At 46.6% G+C, this 26,772-nt stretch overlaps 5 protein-coding genes across 5 annotated transcripts; 4 read left to right on the plus strand and 1 right to left on the minus strand.

Moving 5' to 3' along the window:
• Positions 1-1,970: 1,970 nt before the first annotated feature.
• Positions 1,971-2,984, plus strand: J4E85_007477 (uncharacterized protein; the record flags this gene model as incomplete). The annotated part of the gene is made up of 2 exons (XM_051471709.1): positions 1,971-2,891; positions 2,937-2,984. 2 exons carry the CDS (start codon positions 1,971-1,973, stop codon positions 2,982-2,984), a joined length of 969 nt encoding a protein of 322 aa, XP_051324783.1.
• Positions 2,985-5,229: 2,245 nt separating this feature from the next.
• J4E85_007478 (uncharacterized protein) lies at positions 5,230-10,081 on the plus strand (the record flags this gene model as incomplete). The annotated part of the gene is made up of 3 exons (XM_051471710.1): positions 5,230-8,062; positions 8,117-9,737; positions 9,796-10,081. 3 exons carry the CDS (start codon positions 5,230-5,232, stop codon positions 10,079-10,081), a joined length of 4,740 nt encoding a protein of 1,579 aa, XP_051324784.1.
• Positions 10,082-10,480: 399 nt separating this feature from the next.
• Positions 10,481-11,878, minus strand: J4E85_007479 (uncharacterized protein; the record flags this gene model as incomplete). Its single annotated transcript, XM_051471711.1, has 1 exon — positions 10,481-11,878. The coding sequence occupies one exon, from the start codon at positions 11,876-11,878 to the stop codon at positions 10,481-10,483; it is 1,398 nt and encodes a 465-aa protein (XP_051324785.1).
• A 1,256-nt stretch (positions 11,879-13,134) lies between these two features.
• Positions 13,135-14,113, plus strand: J4E85_007480 (uncharacterized protein; the record flags this gene model as incomplete). Its single annotated transcript, XM_051471712.1, has 3 exons — positions 13,135-13,692; positions 13,747-13,860; positions 13,913-14,113. 3 exons carry the CDS (start codon positions 13,135-13,137, stop codon positions 14,111-14,113), a joined length of 873 nt encoding a protein of 290 aa, XP_051324786.1.
• A 3,626-nt stretch (positions 14,114-17,739) lies between these two features.
• Positions 17,740-19,735, plus strand: J4E85_007481 (uncharacterized protein; the record flags this gene model as incomplete). The annotated part of the gene is made up of 5 exons (XM_051471713.1): positions 17,740-17,823; positions 17,874-17,964; positions 18,019-18,270; positions 18,405-18,995; positions 19,044-19,735. The coding sequence occupies 5 exons, from the start codon at positions 17,740-17,742 to the stop codon at positions 19,733-19,735; spliced, it is 1,710 nt and encodes a 569-aa protein (XP_051324787.1).
• Positions 19,736-26,772: the final 7,037 nt, after the last annotated feature.

Below are 26,772 nucleotides of genomic sequence, written 5' to 3' on the forward strand. Positions count from 1 at the left end.
TTCAAGTTCCCAGACATGAACGAGCTCAGAGCGCGCCGGCCTCGAAACTCCCGATTCCGTCATCGCCGTACCAAGTCCACGCCTTCTACGCTACAACCAAGCCACAAAGCAGACATACTGAAAGGTCTACTGGTTATTGCCAGCTGCTTCGTCTTGATGCGCTTCGACGCGAGTCGCATGTATCATGGCATTCGTGGACAGTCAGCTATCAAGCTGTACGTCATCTACAACGTCCTCGAGGTCTGTGATCGCCTGCTCTCAGCCGTCGGCCAGGATGTGCTGGAATGTCTCTTTTCTCGCGAGACGCTGGATCGTAATCCCGACGGCAGAAGTAAGGTCCTCCGTCCGTTTGGAATGTTCGCACTTGCATTGGTATACACTGTCGCCCATGCTACAGCGCTGTTCTACCAAGTGATAACGCTGAACGTGGCCGTCAACTCCTATTCCAACGCACTACTGACGCTCTTGATGTCCAACCAATTCGTCGAAATCAAGGGCACGGTGTTCAAGAAGTTTGAAAAGGAGAACCTTTTCCAGATTACCTGCGCAGATATCGTAGAGCGCTTCCAGCTCTGGCTCATGCTTCTCATCATCGCAATGCGCAACGTTGTTGAAGTTGGTGGCTTGAGTATCCAAAGCAGTGACACTTCTTGGACGGCCATGTTCACTGGATCTGCCAATGCGTCTTCTGCGACCGCGTTCAAGGCTACGAGTATCATACCTATGAGCTTTACTATCTTTCCAAAGTACATCGCACAGGTGCTCAATCCGTTCCTGCTGGTGTTGGGTAGCGAGATGTTTGTCGACTGGCTGAAGCATGCGTACATTACCAAGTTCAATCAGTACAAGCCAGAGGTGTATAGCAAGTTCTTCGACGTTCTGGCAAAGGACTACTATTCTAATGTAAGCCGTCAAATCCTAGTATACTTTGCTAGCTAACACTTCACAGGCTTTTGCTGACGCGGACTTGACACGACGTCTTGGTCTGCCAGTCATACCACTGTCATGCCTCTTCATACGTGCTGCCATCCAAACCTATCACATGTTCATCGCGATGCACATGCCGCCACCCCTCCACACCACATCAACATCCCTCTCTTCGGACCCGACCTCCTCCCCCACAACGACCGCAGCACTAGCACATATCGACCACGTCTTCCGCCGGGCCCTAGGCCGCTCCTCTTTCGGCGCTGGCATTCCCTCCCAAGCCTGGTACAACCCCCTCTCCTACACGCTCGACGACCTCATCGCCGGCTCCACCATGCTCATCGTCTTCCTCGTCGGCTACCTCATCTTCCTCGCTTTCAAACTCATTCTCGGTATGCTCCTCCTATCCGTCAGCCGTAAACGGTACCACGGTATGCAGGAGCGAGAGAAGATGAACGTGGAAACAGGGGGTAAGAGAATCGGGGGGTGGGGCGTTGTGGATGTAGACGATGAGAAGAGGAAGGTGATTTACGACGATGATCCTGAGACACTGAAGAGATTGAGGGAGAGAGACGAGAAAGGTAGGAAAAAGGAGCAGGAGGAAAGGGAGAGGGGGACGAGCTTTGGGCATGTTAGTCGGTATGCGATGGTTGCTAAGAGGATTTGGTGATTAGGGTAATTGTATCTTGTATATTAACAACTGATCAAAACATTATTCAAGACTTTCTCCCTACCTACACCAAGTCACTGCTGCTGGAGAGCACTTCGCAACGATACCTTGATCTGGGTGAGGGGCTGCTTACCAGCGGGAAGTCCTGCCGAGGTTAGATGATTGGTGCAGCACGCTAGCGGCATGACTTCCATCCGTAACGGCCGCAACGGCCGCAACATCCCCAATAACATATATACATCGATCACAAGCTTTATCATTAGAGATCCGCCATCTTAAAACCAACTCACTAGATCAGCGTTGCCTGCTAACCCCTCAAACACCAATCTAACACTTTCGCCACACCAAACACACGTCAACCCTCTCAACCAAGATGACCGACCAACCCAACCCAACACAAAAGCCCTTCATGGAGCAACTAGCCCTACGCCAAACCGGCGAAAATGAATTCGAAACGATCAACCTACCACAGAAAATGGGCAATCCACTAGACATTGCCTACGGCGGCTACACCATCGCGGTGGCATGCAAAGCAGCCTGTCTCACCGTACCTGACGGCTACAACCTTTACTCCCTGCAAGGGAATTACCTAGGCCCAGCATACACCGACCGACCCCTCCGAGCCAGCGTACGAGTAGTGCGCCAAACCCGGACCTTTGCAACGCGCCAAGTCGAAGTAAGCCAAACGACCACTCCCAAAGAAGGCCAAAAAGAAGAAAGCAGAATATGCCTCCTCGCAACCGCCGATTTCATAATCAGCTCACCCACGTCCCTCTTATCCTACTCCCAATCCCACACCCACCCCAACTGGCGCGACTGTCCTACACCGGAGGCGGCCTTCACCGCGCTAGTGGAGAAAGGCACCGTCCCCAAAAAGCTGAAGGAAGCCCACGAAAAGGGCTTCAATCTAATCTCGCACTTCTATGACCAACGCCTCGTCCCCGACAGCGTCTTCACCCAGAACCTCTACGGCATCGCCGCCTCAGCACCACACACGCAAGACGCGCTCGCGCCATCGGAGCGCAGCACCGCAGACTGGATCCGCAGCCGAGAACAGCTTCCCACTACTACCGATAACATGACTTCCCTGACCTTCCTCATGGATCTAGGCATCGCGTTCTTACCCCTCTCGTTCAACCATATGTGGTTTGGGGACGCGAGCGCGGTGTCTAGTTTGGATTTCTCCTTAAGGCTGTTTGTGGATACGGAGGACTTGAAACTGGATGAGGGGTGGTTGCTGAGGGAGTTGAAGTGTAAGGTTGCGGGGGAGGGGCGCAGTTTTGGCGAGGGTTGGGTATGGGATGAGGGGGGGAGGTGTGTGGCTAGTATGACGCAGCAGTGTATTTTGAGGCCGTTGGCGAAGAAGAAGGAGAAGGGGAAGTTATGAGATCAGAAATGGGTTGGGGAGAGTGCATGTAAGTTGGAATTTCTTAGATCTATGGATGGATATATTGTGCACAATTACGCTGTCTGACTTACACTCAATTTCTGCAAGTAGTCATAAAATGATGAATCTTTGAGAAAACGACATAGCCATTGCTCAGACGTGTCGTCGGTTGTCTCGATAAGCTCATCAGCACTACCCCAGGCCGTCCCGCAACGTTAGAGATATATCTGGGTGCACAATCGGACCGACGGATCTGTGCGGAGGGAAGACGCAATAGTAAGCCGGACCCCTTCATGTCCCCGACTTTGAATGCTACGACGTATATAGGTTCCTCACGTCGCGGTGGTCTTGGAGAAATCCAGCGGGCTGATCCTGCATTCGCTGCCTGTCGAGATGCACTCAGCGGTTCGGGTAAGAACATCGCCATGTCGATTCTTCGGTAGCTGTCTCGACGGGCTGCACAGCATACGACCGGTGGAAATAGGAGGACGCCTGAGTAAGAATGCTACCGTTATATAGGATTCGGTGTCGCACTCTTGACCATCTTATTGTGTTCGCGACAAGTTGGGCAACGGCTGGTCGCACTCGTTATATTGAATTGTCGCCTGAGGCCCTGCTGAAAGGAACTCGTCAGATCGTTGAGGAATAGCCGGCGTCTGCAGATAAGAGGCCAAGTACTGACTGAACCTATCGCAAGCCCAGTAGCTCGATCGCTGGCTTGATGACTGCCTAGATGACTGTGAGTGGCATAATATTACCCGGGGCGTAACATGCCAACGCTGACCGGCACAAAGCAGTCGTAAGATGCACACCGTTTAAACGGCATACAACGAGCTCGAAAAAGCGCGCACAGTCAGCAGTACATACCGACAACATACCGCGCGCGCATTTGAGGTATATGTCGACAGATCAGCCCCCGGCGCGGAAAGGCCAAGATCCGCTATCCTCGCCGTATCCCGGGGACCAACGACCTCACAGACCCTCTCTTGCGGCACGACGATAAGCAGCCGCAGTCAGCAGTGGAGATTCCAGAATCAGTATCGAGAAGCAACGGGACCCGGAAGCCTTTTGAACCAGCACCGTGCCGCGCACATGGCAGGTGTCAGGGTAGGGCTGAACGTCTTCCGGTCCCACGGAAGGCGCTACATCCGCCGCCGAATCGCGCTAGAAAGATGGTGCAAGCACAAACACCCGGGCAACCTTGAAAAGCCACCACAACACCACGAAACGGCAGGTCGAACCGGATGCAGAGCCAACACCGAGCAGATGGCCACGCAACCACTCCGGGGGCTGGATCCACTCTGCCTTCACCCTGAATCTCGCGATCTGCGATTTTCGTCCGCTGTGCTTGTGCGAGGGAGGGGTCTGGGGCTCTTTCGTTTGAGAGGGGCGTACCGGGGTGCGTTTGATTGGCGCGGTATGCAAGCATGCGCAGGGGAAACGGAGATGCACGACGTCAAGATGAGGTACAGTGTTGATGTGTTTGTTTCTGTCGGTTGCGAGCAGTGTTGCGATGGCGTATGCAGCCCTCGATTGCCTGAGACAGTCGACTGTAAGACCTTCTTTTTCTCTAGGGGTCGGCGGGGATTCGCTTTCTCTTTCGCTTATCGCAGAGGGCAAATGGGCTGCATGTGAGCTTGGCCAAGGCTTAGGGGCAGCCGCGGGCGTTGGTCGGACGAACTAGCTCGGATGTGGTGCTGTATACAGAGGACAGTGTCCAGTACTCCGTGGGCGATGCAGGTTCCACCACTGTGGTTACCAGAGAGAACATTCAGAGCCGCATGGCCGAACGGCGATCGACGACGACGGACGTAACTTTGTTCGGACCGTTCTTCGCGAAACGACAGTGGTGGATGTAGAATGAGTCGATATCGCGTGGCCGTAGTGTGTACGCGTTGATTGGCTGGAAGACCTTATGGGTATCGTATTTACCGTATCCGAGGCGTGACACTAGCGCACTCGATGCAAGCGAACCGGAGACGGACAGGCAGGCCATCCGGCGCGCTGGTCCTCGCCAGCCAAGCCGTCAGTCCGCCGCCCGCTGGACCAAATCCTTTACTAGGGCGGCGCCTGGGTCCTCATTAGCAGTAGCTGCTGCTACCTTTATTATCATCTACCTCATCCCCCCGGCCTGGCCTTGTTGTCCCTGCCATACAAACTCTACTACCTTTTAATACCTGTCCCTCTTTGCATTTCTCCTTCGCCTGACTAATCTCTGCCCCCAAGTGGCGATCTCTCGCCCACCATGAGTCTAGTCGGCAATTTCACAACCAACATGGACCGCGAGGCTGTATCCGGCGGCGTTCCACCACCAGAGATGGGCGGCCGACAACCTTCCCACTACAACGACAACGAGCAAGCAGAGTCAGATGCATCCACAATAGCAGCTGTCGAGGGCTCGCCACAAAGTCACAACAACCACACCGACCGCAAGGATGGAAACTACAACACACATGACGCCGACGAAATCGCCGAGGCTGCTCGGAGAGAGGAGGCGGTTCACCAATTGGCCCGCAGACTTACCTCGCAGAGTCAACAATCCGCAGCAAACCAAAATCCCTTCAACGCGGCACCCAATTCCGCTTTGGACCCCCATGGCGAGCACTTCAACGCACGAGCATGGACCAAGGCTATGCTCAACCTACAGCTGAATGACGAGAATGCGCCCCCTACACGAACGGCTGGTGTATCTTTCCGCGATCTCAACGTCCACGGTTTCGGAACCGACACCGATTACCAGAAGACTGTTGGTAACGTGTGGCTAGATGGACCTGCGCTCGTCAAGAAAATTATGGGCGACAAGGGCCGCAAGATCGACATTCTGCAGCACTGTGATGGTCTAGTCGAGGCTGGCGAGATGTTGGTCGTTCTTGGACCTCCTGGATCTGGTTGCTCGACTTTCCTCAAGACCATCACTGGAGAGACACACGGTTTCGTCGTCGACTCAAGCTCGCACATCAACTACCAAGGTGTCAGCCCAGAGCTCATGAACAAGAACTACCGCGGTGAAGCCATCTACACTGCCGAAGTCGATGTTCATTTCCCTATGATGACTGTTGGAGAGACTCTTTACTTTGCTGCTCAAGCTCGTCGGCCAAGGAACATTCCAGGCGGCGTCAGTGTAAAGCAGTACGCCGAGCACCAGCGCGATGTCATCATGGCCTTGTATGGAATTTCTCACACCGTTAACACTCGCGTCGGTAACGACTTCCTTCGTGGTGTCTCTGGTGGAGAGCGAAAGCGTGTCACCATCGCCGAAGCCTCCCTCAGCAGAGCGCCACTGCAAGCGTGGGACAACTCCACCCGTGGTCTTGATTCCGCCAACGCCATCGAGTTCTGCAAGACTCTCCGCATGGAGACTGAGATCAACGGCACCACCGCCTGTGTCGCCATCTACCAGGCACCCCAGGCTGCCTACGACCTCTTCGACAAGGTACTTGTGCTCTACGAGGGTCGCCAAATCTTCTTCGGAAAGACCACCGACGCGAAGGCCTTCTTCGTCAACATGGGTTTCCTCTGCCCTGACCGTCAGACCGATGCCGATTTCTTGACTTCCATGACCAGTCCTTTGGAGCGTATTGTTCGCGAGGGCTTCGAGAACCGTGTCCCACGCACTCCGGATGAGTTCGCGCAGCGCTGGGCTGAGTCCGCGGAGCGAGCAGCTCTCCTACAAGAGATCGAAGCTTACGAGCAAAAGTTCCCCATTGGTGGCGAGGCCGGCCAGCGCTTCAAGGAATCGCGCCAGCTGCAGAAGGCCAAGGGTCAGCGCGAGAAGTCCCCATACACTCTCTCGTACATGCAGCAGGTTAAGCTTTGCTTGTGGCGAGGCTTCGTTCGCTTGAAGGCTGACCCCAGTATCACCATCACGCAACTCATCGCCAACTCCATCATGGGTCTTGTCATCTCGTCCGTCTTCTACAACCTCCAGCCTACCACTTCCAGTTTTTACTCTCGATCCGCCCTTCTCTTCTTCGCCATCCTGATGAACGCTTTCGGTTCCGCCCTCGAGATTCTGACCCTTTACGCTCAACGTCCCATTGTTGAAAAGCACTCTCGTTACGCCTTGTACCACCCGTCCGCTGAAGCCTTTGCCAGTATGTTGACCGACATGCCATACAAGATTGTCAATTCCATCACCTTCAACTTGGTCCTGTATTTCATGACGAACCTCCGACGAGAGCCCGGCAACTTCTTCTTCTTCGTCCTCATCTCCTTCACATTGACGCTCGTCATGTCCATGTTCTTCCGCTCCATCGCCTCTCTATCCCGCTCTCTTGTCCAGGCTCTCGCACCCGCTGCCATCCTCATCCTGGGTCTCGTCATGTACACTGGTTTCGCTATCCCTCCCAGCTACATGCTGGGCTGGTCCAAGTGGATCCGCTACATCAACCCTGTCAGTTACGGTTTCGAGGCTCTCATGGTCAACGAGTTCCACAACAGACAATTCGAGTGCAACGAGTTCATTCCTTTCGGCCCCGGCTACGAAGACGTTTCTGGTGTTCAACAAGCTTGCAGGACCATCGGCTCTGTTCCCGGACAGCCATTCGTTAGTGGTGATGCTTACATCAACTCGGCCTTCAACTACTACGCAAAGAACAAGTGGCGCAACTTCGGCATCATGTGGGTCTTCATGTTCGGTCTCATGGGTGTCTACCTCGCTGGTACTGAGTTCATCACCGCCAAGAAGTCCAAGGGCGAAGTCCTTGTCTTCCAGCGTAGCCACAAGCTCCCTGCGCCCAAGAGCAAGTCCGAAGAGGATCTGGAAGCCGCTCAACCTGCACGCAATGCCTCTGTTCAGAACAGCTCCGACGACATCGCCATCATCGAACGCCAAACCGCCATCTTCCAGTGGGAAGACGTCTGCTACGATATCACTATCAAGAAGGAGCCTCGCCGTATCCTCGACCACGTTGATGGATGGGTCAAGCCGGGTACTTTGACTGCGCTTATGGGTGTCTCTGGTGCTGGTAAAACGACTCTCTTGGATTGCTTGGCTACACGTACTACTATGGGTGTCATTACCGGTCAGATGCTGGTCGATGGCAAGCCTCGTGACGACTCTTTCCAGCGCAAGACAGGTATGTCTCCATACTATCGCTAACATGAGGAACACACACTAACTTCGCATTCAGGTTACGCTCAGCAGCAAGATCTCCATCTCTCCACCTCGACCGTCCGTGAAGCCCTCACCTTCTCCGCCGTCCTCCGTCAACCCGCACACGTCTCTCGTCAAGAGAAGGTCGAATACGTCGAGGAGGTTATCAAGCTTCTGGAGATGACTGAATACGCTGATGCCATCGTCGGTGTCCCCGGTGAAGGTCTCAACGTTGAGCAGCGCAAGCGTCTTACTATCGGTGTGGAACTGGCTGCTAAGCCTGCTCTTCTTCTCTTCTTGGACGAACCCACCTCTGGACTCGACTCGCAAACCTCTTGGGCAATTCTCGATCTCTTGGACAAGTTGAAGAAGAACGGTCAAGCTATTCTCTGCACCATCCACCAGCCTAGTGCCATGTTGTTCCAACGTTTCGATCGTCTTCTCTTCTTGGCCCGTGGTGGACGCACTGTCTACTACGGAGATGTCGGTGAAAACTCGCACGTCCTAGTCGATTACTTCGTTCGCAACGGTGGTCCTCCTTGCCCGCCTGCCGCCAACCCTGCTGAATGGATGTTGGAAGTAATTGGTGCCGCTCCCGGTTCGCACACAGACATCGACTGGCACCAGACCTGGCGCGACTCCGCTGAGTACCGTGAGGTCAAGCGCCATCTCGCCGAACTCAAGTCCGAACGCGGCCAAGCTGAGGCTCTTCAACGCACCATGTCTGCTCAGAAGCGAGAGGACAAGGCTGCCTACCGCGAGTTCGCCGCACCTTTCATGGTTCAACTTCGCGAGACCATGTCCCGTGTCTGGACGCAGTACTGGCGCACACCCTCGTACATCTACTCCAAGACCTTCCTCTGCACGCTCTCGGCTCTCTTCATCGGTTTCTCTCTCTTCCAGATGCCCAACACGCAGACTGGTCTCCAGAACCAAATGTTCGGTATCTTCATGTTGCTTACTATCTTCGGTCAATTGGTCCAACAGATCATGCCTCACTTCGTCACTCAGCGTGCTCTGTACGAGGTCCGCGAACGCCCCAGTAAGACCTACTCTTGGAAGGCCTTCATGATTTCCAACATCGCTGTCGAGCTCCCATGGAACTCGCTCATGGCCGTGATCATCTACTTCTGCTGGTACTACCCCATTGGCCTGTACAACAACGCAGCGCAAACCGACAAGGTCACCTACCGTGGTTTCCAATTCTTCCTCTTCGTCTGGATGTTCCTGATCTTCACGTCGACATTCACACATATGGTTATCGCTGGTATCGACTCCGCTGAGACTGGTGGCAACATTGCCAACTTGATGTTCTCTCTCTGCTTGATCTTCTGTGGTGTCCTTGCCCAGCCTTCCACCTTCCCCCGCTTCTGGATCTTCATGTACCGCGTCTCGCCCTTTACGTACATGGTGTCTGGATTGCTGTCTGTCGGCCTGGCCAACGCCAATGTGCAGTGCGCGCAGAACGAGTTGATTCACTTCGACCCTCGCGAAGGCGAAAACTGCGGTCAATACATTGAGGCCTGGAAAGCATCTGCCGGTGGTAAGATGACCAACCCCGAGGCCATGACCGACTGCAACTTCTGCGCTATCGAGGACACCAATGTTTTCCTCCGCAGCATCTCTTCCGACTACGGCGACGCCTGGCGCAACTTTGGGTAAGTCACTTCTCTCTACATCTTCCATTTCGAACCTGTTACTAACTCAACCTCACAGTATCCTCTGGGTCTACGTCATCTTCAACGTCGTCGCCGCCCTCGCCTTCTACTACCTCCTCCGCATGCCCAAGCCCAAGAAGGAGAAGAAGAACAAGAAGGAAGTCGGCGCCCACGCCGGCGCCGTCAAGGAACAGCATCTCGACCAGCCCTCGCACGTCGGCAGCAGCCTCAACTCCAACACTGAGCAACACGCCGAGAAGAACACCGAGACCGCGCGGTACGCTTCCATTACCGGAACAACCACACCGCCAACACAAGCACATGAGATCTCAGAAAAAGCCTAATCGTCCTTTATGACTCTGCTTTACTGCTTTTCGTACTTTCGTTTTTTATGGGCGTTCTCGCTGCATGACAACACATTAGTTGTATACATGTTTGGGTGCGATATCGTTTATACCTTTTTTTCAAGACTTAGATCTACTGTTTCTCATACGCTCAAGCGCTGAGCACATATCTTATCAAGCATGTTTTGTTTCTTACATGTATGTACATACAACCTCACCTAATCCAACAATGGTCCGCTTGCCAGCTTGCGTACCATTACGTTGATATGACTAGAATGTTGAACTTGATGGTTTTTACTAGAAGTGTTTGTGGTTGTGAGACGTCTGAAATGCCATGTATATGATGTGATGAAGACCAGCGGCATCTAGCCACGATTCTCATGTGACAAGTACCCCCATCTACGCAACAGTATCACTCTCACTATGCGCCAACAACCCCGCCCTCTCCCCCCTCTCACTCCCCACGCTCCTCCAAACCGGCTCCTCAGCCCTGCCCATCTCAATCCGCCGCGCAGCCACAAACCCCCAATGCCACGCCAACCCGCTCACAAACCCCACCGCATCATTCTTGAACGTCAGCAACGCAGCCACCGTAACAAGCATAACCATCCACCTCTCCTTCCTCTCCCTCTCATCCAACTCCTTGACCCGCTTGCCATCCCACGTCATATCCCTCTCCAGCACCCTCAAATCCCTTGCATCGGTATTAATACTCTCCCCCACCTTCGCTAGTTCCACGCCCGCAGCCAGAACCAGCACACCCAACAGCGCTTTGGGTATATCATGTAACGTGCTGATAATCGCATCCGCTTTCCAAAACGCAATAAGCCCAAGCATGAATTTGACTGCCCCCAGGAAAATTATACTGCTCCCGCTCCTAGCGCCGAATCTGAACTGGCCGGCCAGTCCACCGGAACCGTGGCACGCGGGCATGGCGCCGAACCAGCAGCCCAGTAGATTGATGGCCGCGACTGAGATGCCTAGTTCCGTTACGGTGGGGGCGGCGGGGTAAGGCGGTGAGGGCAGGAGGTCAGACGATAGTGCCGAGGCGGCGATGACGGAGTTGAGTAAGGTGAGCGGGAGTTGGCCGAGCGATGCTGTTGTTGTTGCCTCGAGGAAGTCTTTGGCCGAGGGATGCAGGATGGGGATTGCGGCGTGTGGTACCTCGACTTTGTCGTCGGTTGGGGATGCGAAGGAGAGGAAGATGCCGATTAGGAAGATTATCATCGCGTAGGGTATGCGGGGGTAGGGGAATGTGCATAGTAAGAGGGTGACTGCTGCGATGGCTATGAAGAGGTTGTCGCCCCACCATGGTCCCGTCCAGGTGAGTGATGAGAGGAGTTTTGTCCCTGTGCTCAAGCATAGCGATAGGCCTGCTCCGACTTGAATCCCTTTTACCACGGGAATAGGCGTGACGCGATTTGCCCAGTTAATCAATCCTGTGATGCTGAACACACCGACCAGGCCCGCGACCACTAGCCCAGCAGCTGCATTCTGTTCCAGCGTGAATTGGCGTGCGATTGCCACGGCTGCGATGGCTTTCATGGGTTGCACTGGTAGTGGGATGCCGAAGGCGAGGCCTGTGAGTACGTTTGCTGCGCCGGTGAAGAGGAGGGTTGAGGGGAGCGATATCGAGTTTGTCAGGACCAGGGTTGTCATGAGCGGAAGCAGTGTGCCTAGATCACCCAGCGAACCAGAAAGTTCGGCCAACGGTTGCGATTTTATCGTCTCGATGTTATGCAGCTGAGTGCGGCGGAAGCGCCGCGTCGTGTTGCGGACTTGCTGGAAGAAAGACATGACTCGACTCGCTGGAAGCTGGACGCTGGAAATGCAGGGACTGAACGCGCAGGAAGGAAATACACAGAGTGACAGGCAAATGGAAATCTAAGATAAAGGGATCATGCTGGCAGAGGAAGTTTGTGTACATCGTGGAAGCGGTGGGCAAACACGGAAATGTCGGGTCCATGCTCGATAAGCTCCAGCGCACGAGGAGCAAACGACGTCATCAGCCTCAATCGAAGGTCTCGTGAACCACCTCACCGCCTGGACGTACGACGCTACAACGCGCATTTCCTGCGGCGGTGTCTTGAAAGGGGACCATGCGCATGGACGTGCTCCGAAGGAATCGATGGGTAGGCTGGAAGTTACTGTAGAGGGCAATTTGAGGGTTCCGGTGGCGTGCATGAAGGGGCACAGAGGGCACGACGGCGTTGGACGGTCATTGGATGGATCGGTAGGCGTCGCGTGGAAAGGGCACGAAAGGGCAGCCGTGATCGATGGTTTTACCAGAAGTTGCCGAAGAGGGTATGTTGGGGGCACCGGATCCTCGCCGCAATCGATGGTTTTACAAGAACTTGCCCAACGTGGTGGTTTCGGGTGGTGAGCTTGCAGGGTACGACGACCCCGCTAAGTTTTGTACGGCCTGTCAAAAGGTAATCCTGCGATCGATGGTGGTTGGGAAGTTGCCTGAGGTGGTGGCTTCGGCATGCAATGCGCATGGGAGGGTACCGTCGCACAACTGCAATCGATGGTTCTTTCGAAGTTGCCTGATTGATGTAGCGGATTCCTTGTACCAAGTGTCTTTTCGACGGGAGAGTAGAAGAATGCGTCGGGCAAGAGCACAGGTACCTACATGTTGTACTTGCTACGTTCGAGCATTCCAAGCACAATTAGATCAGGAATTAACAGATTTCGCCGACATCTCTCGACATTATCTTTCTCGATGCGGCAGCTATAAGCGCAGCTAAACAGTACCTTGAACGAGGTTGTTTCTCTTGGCAGCGGTTAAAATTTCTCGTTCGATCAACTGGGAAACTGCTTGAACCTTGTGCAGTGTCCACGCCTCGCTGGATCTGCGACGATTAGATTCCAGCGAATCAGTTCCACATATGCGGCTTCCATGTCGAATGTGGAGAAAATGCGCGTCTATATATTCCATGAGCTTTGGTATACATGGAAGCTGCTTGCGTCGTCGCTCTTCAACACTTTGCATTCAGACCCTCTCGTACACCAGTCCTTGATCTTTAGGAGATTCTGACGTCCCACGAAGCAAAATGAGCCCATCAGCCATCAATACGGTCACTAGCGCTCTTGCCTCATCCACGACTCAAACATCAACCGCGCAAACACCGGCACTCTTCTCTCTCGCTGGGAAGACAATCGCCATCACAGGAGGTGGTCGTGGACTCGGAATTACCCTTGCATTCGCTGTCGTGGAAGCAGGCGGACACGCAGCCTGCCTAGACATCCTTCCAGAACCAAGCAACACAGAATGGCAAGCCTTGACGAAGCTTGCTAAACAACTCGGCACTACAGCGACATACCGCAGATGTGACGTTACTAGCGAAGCGGAAGTCACTCAAGTTCTCGATGAGATATCACGCGAGGCTGATGAGCAAGGCGCGCCTTTGAATGGCATGGTCGCATGCGCGGGTATCCAACAAAGAGTGCCAGCGCTCGACTATGAAGCATCAGACTTTGAGCGCATGCTACGAGTGAACGTTGTCGGCGCGTTCATATCGGTCAAAAGAGCTGCGAGGATACTGAAGGACAAGGGTACTGGTGGCTCCATCGTGCTCATCGCTAGTATGTCGGGTCAGGTCGCCAATAGGGTGAGTATATTGCCTCCGTCTTGAAGCATTGAGTGGATCTAACAACAATCTCAGGGTCTTACATGCACAGCCTACAACGCCAGCAAATCAGCTGTACACCAAATGTGTCGCTCGCTTGCGCAAGAGTGGGGCCAGTATGGTATTCGGGTGAACACGCTTTCGCCAGGTGTAAGTCTATTCACATCCCAATATTCAAACATACCACTAACTACATCCGCAGTATATCCGAACTGCGATGACCGACGAACTTCTCGCAGCAGATCCAGATGTAGAGAAGACGTGGATGGCTGGCGCACTACTTGGGAAGCTTGGTGTACCGGATGACTTCAAAGCACCAGCAGTGTTCTTGCTAGCAGAAGGAAGTCGATTCATGACTGGTGCCGACCTCAGAGTGGATGGCGGTCATTGCGCGTCTGCCTAAGTTTTTTGAGGTCGGTGTAATCTGCTCAAATCCCCGTTGGCGGTAATGCTGATGTTTGGAGTGGACGACTCATGATCGTAGACCCATGGTTCGCTATTATAATGTATGGTAGAACCCACTATGAGCAAGATCTCAATACTTTTAAGACAACTTTCTTCACTCACAATTCCTCCACTACAACACCTCTCACAAAACTTGAAACAGCCTTCACACAAAACCCTCGACTCCAAAGCAGCCATGTCGGACGACAACACCTTCATGTCATACGATCAGTCATTCGACTGCCCACCTTCTTACTCTACGCATGAACATGTGTCATATACTGCATCAGACAACTTCTGCAGTACCGCTTCCCACCCACCAACACACAACACTCACGATCACATCCTCTCCCCTCTACAGCCCGCCCATTTCCACGACGCCCACCATTCATCACACCACCATCCCGCACCCAGCGACCCAAACTACGACATCGAAGCCGCATCGCACTTAATAAACGCTTCCAGCACTACGAACATCGCTCTCTCCTCGCTGCAATCAAATGCCGCAGAGGTCCAACGCACAACTCGCATACCAGCAGCTGAGGCCCCAGCCCATACACGCAGCACTGCACTCACGACGCCGAAGCGAAGACCGAATTCTGAGGAAGACGTCTGCTGCTGCTTCACTATCGTTCTGGCCTTGGTGATCGTCGTTATCGTCTTGTCTGTAATCATTTTCAAAGCTAAGAAGGATCTGAAGAATGGGAAGGTTCAAGGTATAAGTGCGGATGGGAGACTGAGTGGTGACTGGGATGACTTGAATGCCTTGAACGATGCCCTGGATGGACTGTATAGGGGGAATTGGGGGCGTTGAGTGGGCTGCGAGTTGCTTTGGTGGAGTTGGGATTTGGGAGGGGGTGGGCTGTAGGAGGGGGTCTACCTAGGTTGACATGTTGCTTTCGATGACGACGGACAACCTGTCGCTGCTTTGATCTTGGTTCCAAGCTCTCCTAATTCGGTAGATATAATTCGGTTCCATTCGAACCAGACACACATCACATGCTTACACCGGCCTGGTGACTTTAATCGTTGAAATGAGAGGTGTAGGGAGGGAGCTGAAGCGTTTCGCTGTATATGCTCTGTATGCCATTGCAGAAACTGTAAGTTCCATGGACTATCTTACAGAACTTGCTTGTGTTATGGGGTCTAAAGTCGCCAATGCGGTCAGCCCAACTAGGCGATCACACGGCAAGTGTATACGGAGCGGACCAACGGCGCGATCGTGCTCAAGTATGACGGCGTAGGATTTACTCCGCAAACTCTATATTCGTCATCCCCTCATTTCAAACTCTCCGCGCTCATGTTATTCCGGGATGCGATGATCACTCCTACTAGGTCTGCTTAGTCCAGCTCTAGGCCGCGCTACAATCGATGAATGCGACACCAGCAGCCCGATGGCTACCCAAGTATCGACGGTGTATGGAATGCCTTGGGCGACGATGAGGATAAATCCGAGCCGAAGGGGAGTTTGTCGTTCTTGACATTGCGATGAATAAGGCGACTCAGTTTAAGGTCGCCAAACGGAAGAACCAACGACACGGAAGTCACGTAGCCGTAAGACACGGCAGGAGCGATTGGTTAGCCAGCTTATTAAGCTTGTCATTTCCAAACAATGCTATATCGTGACGTCTCCTATGCCACGTGAGCGAGGCGCTCTAAAGAGCAAGATGCATATTGCATTTCCCCTAGCAGCCAATACATGTTGCTAGCGCAAGGGGTAGCCACATGGCAGCGCTAGGAGCGAGGCGACGATCCCCGCACCGTCGTTCAGCTCACGTAGTGCATATCGGTTAGAACAATCGTTGTGCTTGTTGCGTGGCGTTCGAATATTCAGCTCTCTTCATGGCGATATAGTCAACTTGAACCGCAGTCTGCGAACGCCGAGATGCTTGGTTCCGGCAGCGGCGATGTTGACACAGGATATCGACCACGCTGTCAACAATCTCCACAGCAGGCCTATGCAAAGTAGGAGGCCTTGCGACAATATCCATCCTCATAGATCCCCGCGGCGAGTTTCAGATGGACCACGGCCCGTGGCCCATCGGAAAAGCCGCGTTAATCCGCGCTCGAAATACTCCATGTGGATTGTTGGTTACACCAGATCCGGCGACAGCACGACTGCGGCGCGGATAGCATGGCAAACCGCATCAAGCGCCATGAAACCTGAGATCGGGGCGTTCTAGATGTGGCCCAGTGGAGTCCCACAAGGCCAGAAGACGCGTAATTGCTTTTGAGATGCTGCGAGGCGAGGTATCGTGGTGGCATCGTCTAGGGCTGGAGGGCGATTGGTGTAGCCACGTCGTTCTTGTGCGACTCTTGAGATTAGTCGTCGAGGTGGTGGTGTTCGAGGTAGGAAGAACAAACAAGTAGGCTAGATGTCCTTGATTAGTATTTATTGGGTCGTGATGGCGGCGAGTGTTTGCCATGGGCGTAGACTACCCCAGCAGAAGGAACGTGCCAATTAGTATACTCGTAGCGTTCATGCAAGATCGTATGTATAGCAAGCGATGCGTTTGTTCCCCGGAGGTGGTGTGTAGAAAGCCGTTTGTTGGTGAATGTTGGGCAAGGGGCTCCTTGCGATATATTTGCGACCCCATGCAGTTAATCCCCAATGCCCTGGCTGCCGGGTTCGCTCCTGCATGTGAGGAGAAGCGACCCAACGATGACACGGGTGTCACCAACGTCAATATGGATGGTCGTGTTGCGCAATGGAGGACGAAGGCAGACGACATATGCAGGCGAAACAGCGCTGCAGGCAGTGGAAGGCTGACGGCATTCCAAGGACTCCACTTGGTGCTATCAGAACTTCATTAACGCGACTAGGCGAGTCTCCGTCAACCGTCGCATGGGCTAGCTCCACCTTTATTTCCAACACGAGCGACCCATTCCGAAGATTGACAAGATTCCATTTGCAATCGACGAGGTGCGCCCGTGGTGTGCGTCTCGTCAGCTACGATAACAGAGATTCGGTCCTAGATACCCGTGGACAAGAGGCGACTTCCACACGTCGTGGCTGCGGGCGCCGGCCGGCGACCTCCGAATAGCGCGTCCGCCCTGATACGCCAGGGCTGGCGTGGCTTCGAGGGGGAAAAGCATGTGTATGCGCCAAGATGAGGTGTCGCGAAAGGCGAGCTGCAGTGCCCGGGACTTCACGACGTTCCCCAGGCTTAGGCTGAGGGAAGCGGCCGGCCACCTTCACGCGCAGCACGCCGAGACAGCCTAGCTTGCCGCGAAGTGGAATCGCATGGGCCGCGCGACTAGTCCAACTAAAGCAGGGCTTGATCGGCCTGATATGGGTCATTGGTTCTTCGCGGGAGGTCGAACGCGACAGGGTTGGTCGTCGCCGCTGGTCCTTATCTTTTTGGTGCGGGATACACTTTCATTCACATCCGCCGTCCAGGCCCTGTGCTACGAACGCACCCTGACTTAAAAGACTCGCTTCGCCTTCACTGGTAAATCGAGCAGAGCTTGACGTCGATCCTCTCGCCGGTCTACTCCGCATCAACTGTACCTCTTCATCGCACACAACTCAACTCAATTTTGCGATTATCAACCGCGGTGCCGTCGAGAAAAAATTCTGCCACAATGTCGGGCTTTGTTCACAAGGTCAATGGCGCGGTCGCGCGCTCCGCCGTCGGACGGTACTTTCGCCTCGAGGGATCAGGGCATGTATGTATATCGCATGTCGATAGTCGGTACATGCACTAACAGCCCTATAGCCCAAAGAGCGCAAGGGGAGCTACTTCTTCACTGAGTTCCGCGCGGGACTAGCCACCTTCTTCGCCATGGCTTATATCATCTCTGTTAACTGTATGTCCATTGCGGGATGTCGTTGACAGAACCGCATCTGATGACCATGTGTAGCATCCATCGTGTCAGACACTGGTGGTACTTGCGTGTGCCCAGGCCTCCCGGACGACCCCATTTGCGAGACCAACCCACAGTACGCCCTCTGTGTCCAGGAAGTCAGACGTGATCTGGTTACCGCGACCGCTGCCATCTCCGCTTTGACTACTTTCTGCATGGGCTTGTTCGCCAATCTGCCCATTGCCCTGGCTCCGGGTATGGGGCTGAACGCTTACTTTGCGTACACCGTAGTTGGTTTCCATGGTACAGGTACGTCGTACCAATGCGCCATTCCCCGTTCCCGTTTATGTATCCCCGTTATGCGGTTCCCTAATTAGGTCTGCTTACCGGCGCCACGGGTCGTACCAGTTGATCTTCATGGAACGTTGCTAATTGCTTTTTAGGCATGGTCCCCTACGAGGTCGCTCTCACTGCCGTATTTGTCGAGGGTTTTGTCTTTGTTGGTCTTACTATGCTGGGTATCCGACAATGGCTTGCACGAGCTATTCCTGCTAGTATCAAGCTCGCCACCGGTGTCGGTATCGGACTATACCTGACTATTATTGGTCTCGCCTACTCCGCTGGTATCGGTCTCATCACCGGTGCTCAATCGACCCCTCTCGAACTCGCCGGTTGCGTTGCCGCAGACCAGGTTGATGGCGTCTGCCCAGGAAGTGTCAAGATGAGGAGCCCAACCATGTGGATCGGTATCTTCTGTGGCGGTGTCTTGACCGTCATGCTTATGCTGTACCGCGTCAAGGGTGCCATCATCATCGGCATTCTCCTCGTTTCCATCATCTCGTGGCCTCGCCCAACAAGCGTCACCTACTTCCCGTACACCGAGACTGGCAACTCCGCTTTCGATTTCTTCAAGCAGGTCGTTACTTTCCACCCGATTGGCAAGATTCTTGCTGTTCAGCAGTGGAACATCTCGGAGCACGCTGGTCAATGGGGTCTAGCTTTCATTACCTTCCTCTACGTCGATATTCTGGACTGTAAGTTGCGCGTTAGACACTTTTTGAGCAATATGCTGACATCACTAGGCACTGGTACCCTCTACTCCATGGCTCGTTTCTGCGGTGTTATCGACGAGCGCACCCAGGACTTCGAAAACTCCTCCATCGCCTACTCCGTCGACGCTCTCGGTATCAGTATCGGATCGCTTATGGGATGCCCTCCAGTCACCGCCTACATCGAATCCGGTGCCGGTATCTCTGAAGGAGGCAAGACCGGTCTTACCGCCATGTTCTCTGGTATCTGCTTCTTCATCGCCATCTTCTTCGCTCCGATCTTCGCATCCATCCCTCCCTGGGCTACCGGCTGTACCCTGGTCATTGTCGGTTCACTCATGGCAACCTCGGCCAAGGACATCAACTGGCGCTACCTCGGCGATTCCATCCCCGCTTTCCTCACCATCGCAGTGATGCCCTTCACATACTCCATCGCCTACGGTCTGATCGCCGGTATCTGCTCGTACATTCTCATCAACGGCACCGTCTGGCTCGTCGAGCTGGCTTCTGGTGGTCGCATTGTACCTCCCAACAAGGACGAGAAAGAGCACTGGACCTGGCGTCTCGAGGGCGGCCTCCTCCCCCCGTGGGTTAAGAGGCTCGCCAGCGGAAAGAAGGACTTCTGGAGATCTGACCCGGAGACTATGGGTGTCTCAGAGCCGCACAGCGGAGGCAGCTCGGCTCACGATGACAAGGAGTTCGTGACCGATAAGCGGGCTTCATAGACTGTGTCTGCTCCGGTGTCTAGATTGTACTTTCGAGTTTGATAGTGTTTTTGCGACCTTTTTGTATACATGGCGTTATCACCTCGAGGCGCCGTAATGCGCGCAGACGCGGGTAGTTTTCTTCGATTATACCCTCACTTTTATCTGATATAGATCGGATTTATTACAATGGTACACAAGACGTAACATCTCCATTTTCGAAAGCTTTGCATGTGATTACAATTGTCTCATTAGAACGGGAGAGAACGCCGTGTTCCAAAGCCACCAGCGCACGACGTCTGACATTCAGCGCATCTGGTACAAGGATATCCAGACTTGTCAGATATCGATCTTGCAGCTGGTCAAGCCACATCGGCCATCGGGTGGAGGCGCGACTGACTCATCGACGCAGGTGCAAGGAACCTCGGTTGTAACCATTATATTATCGCTCTTTGGACCTACGTAGGTCACTGCGCAACTGCAACAACCAAGTCCAAGATGCACAGTCAACACACGCTGCCTAGGCGGGCGCTGCATGACGCCGTCCTTATCCCTGCCGCCTTTGTATTTCCTGTCATCTTCCTCATCTTCCGCGAAGTCGCGCAACGCCAATCTGCCCCTGCTGTAGAACAATAAGAGAAAGATGTAATAATTATTCTATATAAGAGGGAGGAAGCCTTGTATATATACTACTAAGGCAACGCTAGTAAGTAAATTATATAATAAAATTCTAACTAATAGCTCTTCTAAAACTTATTATAAAGTAAATAAAAAAAAGAAAGAAAACAAGAGACTATAAAAGCAAGTTAAAGTATAGTACTATAATAGAAGTAGTTTATATTAGAATTATAGGCGTCTCTAAGTTACTTACTATAGTAGAGCTACTAGATATAGTTATTATTATTACGTAAGGTAGTATACTTAAAGTAAAGCGTAGTCTAGATACTACTATATATAGTAATAAATTTCTTCTTATTTAGGTCTTTAATCTTCTTTATATACGTTTAGTTTATATACTAAGTACTAATATACTTATACTAGACTTTTTTATATTTTAGAGTAATACTAGACTCTTAGAAAAGCTACTTTAATATAAGAGCTTTTATATAGTTAGCGTCTTTATAAGTATTTTAGAGAAAAATAGTTTATAGAGTAAAAGCTTTATTATTATTACTTATATAGTTCTAAAGTATAATATTAACTATACTTATAGTAAGATATAGAGAGTCTTACTCTATACTATATAGAAAGTTCTAGTAAATAAGACTAAGAATTTTGTATATAGTAGTAAACTTAGTAGAATCTAGTAGCTTAGTAAGTATATCTATAGAGTTATTATTATAGAACGTACCTCTAGATACTTCTTAAGAGTATAGCACGTAATTATACTAGTATAGATTAAGATAAGCTTTTAGAAGCTTTACTACTTAAAAAAGCTTTCTAAGTAAGCTTATAATATAATAATTTATCTTTTATTTATTTTTATACTTTTAGACGTAATAGTTATAAGTCTAGCGCTTTAAGAAAATAATATAGTTCTATATTTATATACTTAAAACGTAAGGTGTTTAATAGAGTATAGTAATACTAATTCTATTACTAATTTTTACACTTTTATAGAAGTACTACTTTATTACTTATAATAAGTAACTTTATAATAATCTCTATAGAAGCTTTTATACTTACTAACTTAGTATATTAGTTTAAGTAGTTTACTTAGTTTAAATTCTATACTCTAAGTAAAGAAATTTAAGCTAACGTTAACTCTAATACTAAAATAGCTACTTCTATTTAGATAAGCGTTCTAACTACTTTAGAGCTAGTAGTAATTATATAGAACGCTTTAGTTAATAAGCTCTACGCTAATAAGTATAACTTATTTATTATAAAGTATAAGGTATAAGTAATAAAATAGTAGTTAAAGAGTACTTATATTAGATATCTTTAGAACTAGGTTAATTAAATTATTAGTCTAAAGCTTCTAGCTTCTACTATACTTTTTATCTCTATAGAAAAAAAAGCTATATTATAAGTACTTATTAAATATCTTAAGTCTACGCTTTCTTTAGAGAAGAACTATACTAAGAATTTTATATACTTATAGTATAGAGTATACTTTTAAAAAGCGTAATAAGAACGTATTAACGCTAAGCGCTAGTAATAGAAATACTTCTATATTCTAGCCTAAGCTAAAGCGTATAAACTTACTAAAGTTAATAATATACTTACTATCTAGAACTATTTAAAAGTAATTAGCGTTAGACTTACTTTAGAATAGAAGCGCTCTATATAGTAGAACTTTATTAAAGCTCTTACTATTAGTAGAACTTAGGTTACTCTTAAATAAGTATTAAAGATTTTTACTATACTAATTTAAGAGTATACTACTTACTCTACTAGTAGAGGTAGTATATTTACTATTATAGAAGTACTATAATAAGCTCTTAATAATAATAACTTATTCTAGAAGTCTAAGAAGAATTACTTATATAGATAGTACTATAAGTAGTCTACTACTATATATAAGTGTTTAGAAACAGCGCTTATAAGTAAATCTCTAAAGCTTTCTAATAAAGCTAAAGCTAAGATTACTACTAAGCTTAAAGACTTAAAGTATAATAGCTTATAGAGAGCTTTTAATAAGAAAAGATAGACTACTTTATAGTAAGTATAGATTAAGAGCCTAAGCTCTATCTACTTAGAGTTAATTTAAGTAATACTTATTAACTCTACTCTTATTATAAGTTAGCTAAGTATTAGTAGTATATACTCTACTATAGATTTTAACGTCTACTTACTCTCTATAAGCACTATCTTAGATAATAAAGTAGTAGTATATTTTATTAATAATATATCTCTACTTAAGCTAAAGACCTTTATAAGAGTATATAAATTCTATACTATAGAAGTAGAAAGCTTCTTTTTCTAGGTACTTAAACATAGTATATAAAGAATTAAAAACGCTTTAACTAGAAAAAGAGGACTATATATAGAGAACTTTATTCTAATAAGTATAGCGCTAGTAGAGAGTTTCTATATTAATATTATCTTAGAAGTAGCTCTTAATAAAGCTAGACTATAGTATCTAAAGTTAGACTTAACACTTTATATAGAAACGCTTTCTAATAACTTTATACTAGTAAAGCTTAAAAGAGAGTATAAGCTTATATTTATTAAATATAATTCTTTAAAGTTTTACCTAACTATAATAAGTGTAACTAATAACTAGCGCTTATAATAATTCTAGAGAAGCCTTTTTTAGTCTAATTTAGAGAAGCTTTAGTACGCTAGAGTAGGCTACCTAGGTCTAGAAGCGCTCTAAGCTCTTGTTAAAAATACGCGTAATATATATATTAAGAGAATAATCTAAAGTAAGTATAAGTATTACACTATTACTTATATAAAGTAGCGTATCTTTAGATAACTAAGAGAGAAAGCTCTAAGACCTTATTAGAGAATTTTATAGAATCTTTTTAACTTTTTTATTAGTTATAATAGAAAGCTTTAGATTATACTACTTAAAGATAATTATAGTAGTAAGATCTATTAATATACTCTCTAAGCTAAAACGCTTATAGAGATTATAAGAGTCTTTTATAACTTTATAAGCTTTCTTATAGCTTAGTATAAGCTTAATATCTATATTATTATCTAAGATAATAATATTATAATACTATCTTAGAGAGGTAAGTTACGCTTTAAGATATAGGCTAAAAAGTAGAGTATTATTATAGAGCGTACTTCTATCTATACTTATAAACTAAATAAAAAAGTAGAAAAAGTAGGTTAGAAAATAATTACTAAGTTTATTAAGATAAGAGTTAGTGTAAATCTTTCTAAAAAGCTCTAGCTAGATATTATAGAAGTAGTAACCTAGCTATATAATATAAGCCTATTATATACTTATAATCTCTTAGTACTTAACACTATACTTAATATATAGTATATAGAGTATAGTAAGAAAGTCTATACTATTATAGCTAATCTTTACCTAAATTAAAGTACTATTTACGTCTATAGCTATAGAGCTTATCTACTTAATAAAAAGTAAGTAGCTAGATAAAATAAGCGTAACTTTAAAGTTATACTAAAAGACTATATTAGATACTTAGTAGAATATAAAGTATTTAATATTTATAGAATATAAGTTCTAAAGCTTAATTAAGTAATTATAATAAGAAATATAAGCTTTAATAAAAAGCTTTTCTATAATAGTAGCGCTAAAGATAGCTAGAAGTACTTAGTAGAAGAGCTTACGTATATTATTAATCTTCTATATAAGAATAAGCTATATAACGTAGAAAAAGTGTATAAAGATATCTTTAACTAACTCTACGCTATAGTAAGTAAAGTGTAAGACTAGTATACTTCTAAAAACTCTATCTAGAAGCTAAAGAGTAGTATATTATAGCTTACTATTAAATAGGCTAGCTAGCCTAATTAATAAGTAGTATATAATATATCTTTTATATAGGTAGAAAGCTTAGCTAGCTAACTACTAGAAATCTATGTAGACTCTTAAGAGTATATAAGCCTATTTACTCTAGAGTAAATACTAGAGCCTAGAGCGTACTAGACTATAAGGTCTAGTTAGAAGTATAATAGTAGTACTTAAAAAGTGTACTAAACTAGAGAAAAGCGCCTACTAGTACTAAGTAATAAATAGCTTTCTAATATAAAGAGCTTTTATTAAAATAAAGTATATAGTACTTATTAGAATAGAGTACTTTTAAGTATACTATATTTCTATATATACTCTATATTTAGAACTTCTCTAGAATAAGGTAAAATAGAACTACTACTTACTTCTAGACTAATACGCTAGAAGCGTAATTATAGAAAACTAATATAATTAAGCTCTAGAATTAGAGAGTAATACAAAGGCCTAGAAGTAGAAGAACTAGAAGTTTATACGCTATATAATCTATAGAATAGTATATAAGATAATAACCTTCTAAATAGTCTTCTCTAATACTTATATAGAGTAGAAGAAGACTAGAAAAAGCTTATAATAGTTTACTTAATTATAGTAGCTATAATCTTAGGTAATATACTTCTATAGAAGTATAAGCTATCTAAATATATATACTATAATTAACTACTATAGCTTCTAAAGAAGTATAAGAATCTTAGTAATTATTTATATAGTAAGCTCTTTTATAAAGCTTATAAGAAAGAAATTAATATACTTTATAGAGTAGGTACTTAGAAGAAGATTAAGCGCTTTTTAGTATAAGAGCGCCTACTTCTACTAAAGTAGGTATTTATATATAAGGTTAATTAGAATAGCTACTTTATTAAGTGTAAAGCTTATGTAGTAGTAAAAGAAAATCTATAAGTAATTAATTCTATATACTTTATATATATAGTAACACTTACTTTATACTCTTTTAGAATAGTAATAGTAATAGTAGCTAAGTTTAATCTAGAGATTTTCTAGTTTAATATTATAGAAGTATTTCTTTATACGTACTAAGAGCACTAGCTAGTTATAGTATATAATATACTAGATAGCTTTAAGAAGTCTAGTAAGTATATAAAGCTTAAGTGTGCTCTCTATAGACTAAAGAACTCTCTACTACTCTAGTATAAAGAGCTCTTACGTATAGTAAAGAAAGTAGATTTTATTACTTCTAAAGAAGAGCTTTATCTCTTCTTTAATAAATAAAGAAAGATTCTTCTACTTTTTTATATTAATAATATACTACTTATATATTACTATACTACTTATTAAGAAGCTTTATAAGTTACTAATATAATAAAAGTAGTATATAATCTAGAAGAGAAAGGCCTAGTTAAATAGTTTCTAAAAGTAAGAGTATTATGTAATTATACTACTTATACTATAATGCTTATATATAATAAGTATTTAGATAAGCTTACTAAGAAGTTTAACTTAAAGAGTACTTTTTTAAGCTTTACTATACTACTTCTAAGCTAAGAGCTTATAAAGTTAATAAGTAAAGTAGATAAGAAAGTAGTTAAAGACTACTAAAAGTGTATTAGATTACTACTCTATATAGCTATTATGCTATAGTCTAATATAGTATATACTACTTTAAAGCTTTTATACTTTCTTATAAATCTAAGTAAAGAGTATATTAAAGTAGTTAACTAAGTAATTATATACTTATATAAGACTTACTATTAGACTATTTACTATAAAGTATACTCTAGAGTAGAGCTTATAATTTATAGTAACGCTTTTTTTATAGATAATCTAGAGACTAAGCGCTCTTTATAGAGCTATTTTATTATACTCTTTAAAAGTACTATAATTTAGAAAGTAGTATAATAAGTAATAGTAATAACTTTAACTATAGAAGTAGAGCTTTTTACTCTTAAGTATATTAGTAAAGAAGTAATAGCTCTTAAGAGGCTATTTTAGAAGCTTACACTTACTTTAGAAGTAGTATAGATAATTTTTTATAATAACTAGTAGACTATATACTTAGTAGTTAGCGCTAATAAGTATATAATAATATATTTTAGATATATTAATATCTAAAATATATAGCTAAGATAAAAGTATACTAAAGAGTCTTTTAGAGTTAAGTATCTAGAGACTAAAAGTATGCTAGCTAATAGGCTTACTAAAAATTTATTAGTTTAGTAATTTATCTACTTTAAGAAGTAGTTAAATATAAAGAATATTAAATTATTAGTAGTATTATAAAGCTTATAAGGTATAAAAGAGTTTTTAGCTACTTTTTTTAGAAAGTAGTAGAAAGTATATTTTAAGCATAGCTTCTCTTATAAGCCTATAGAAAACTACTTATTAGAAAAGACTTTTATTAAAGTATACGCTTTAAAAAGCGTAGTAAGATAAGAAAGTATATATCTAGAACTATAATTAGAGTAATACTTTTTTAGTTATCTAAGTATAAAGTTAAAAAAGTACTACTAGTTATTAGTAGTATTTTTGTAAGCTTAGAGATACTTAAACTCTAAGGTAAAGAACTAAGAGAGTATAACTTTCTCTATAGATATAAATACATAACTAAGTTTAGTAGTAATACTTATTACGTCTAGAAGTATAGAAATAAATAGAAGATAAA

This window comes from Alternaria conjuncta (assembly GCF_024043145.1).
Source record: "Alternaria conjuncta strain BMP 0040 chromosome Unknown scaffold_10, whole genome shotgun sequence".
In the NCBI taxonomy this organism is placed as follows: Eukaryota; Fungi; Ascomycota; class Dothideomycetes; order Pleosporales; family Pleosporaceae; genus Alternaria; species Alternaria conjuncta.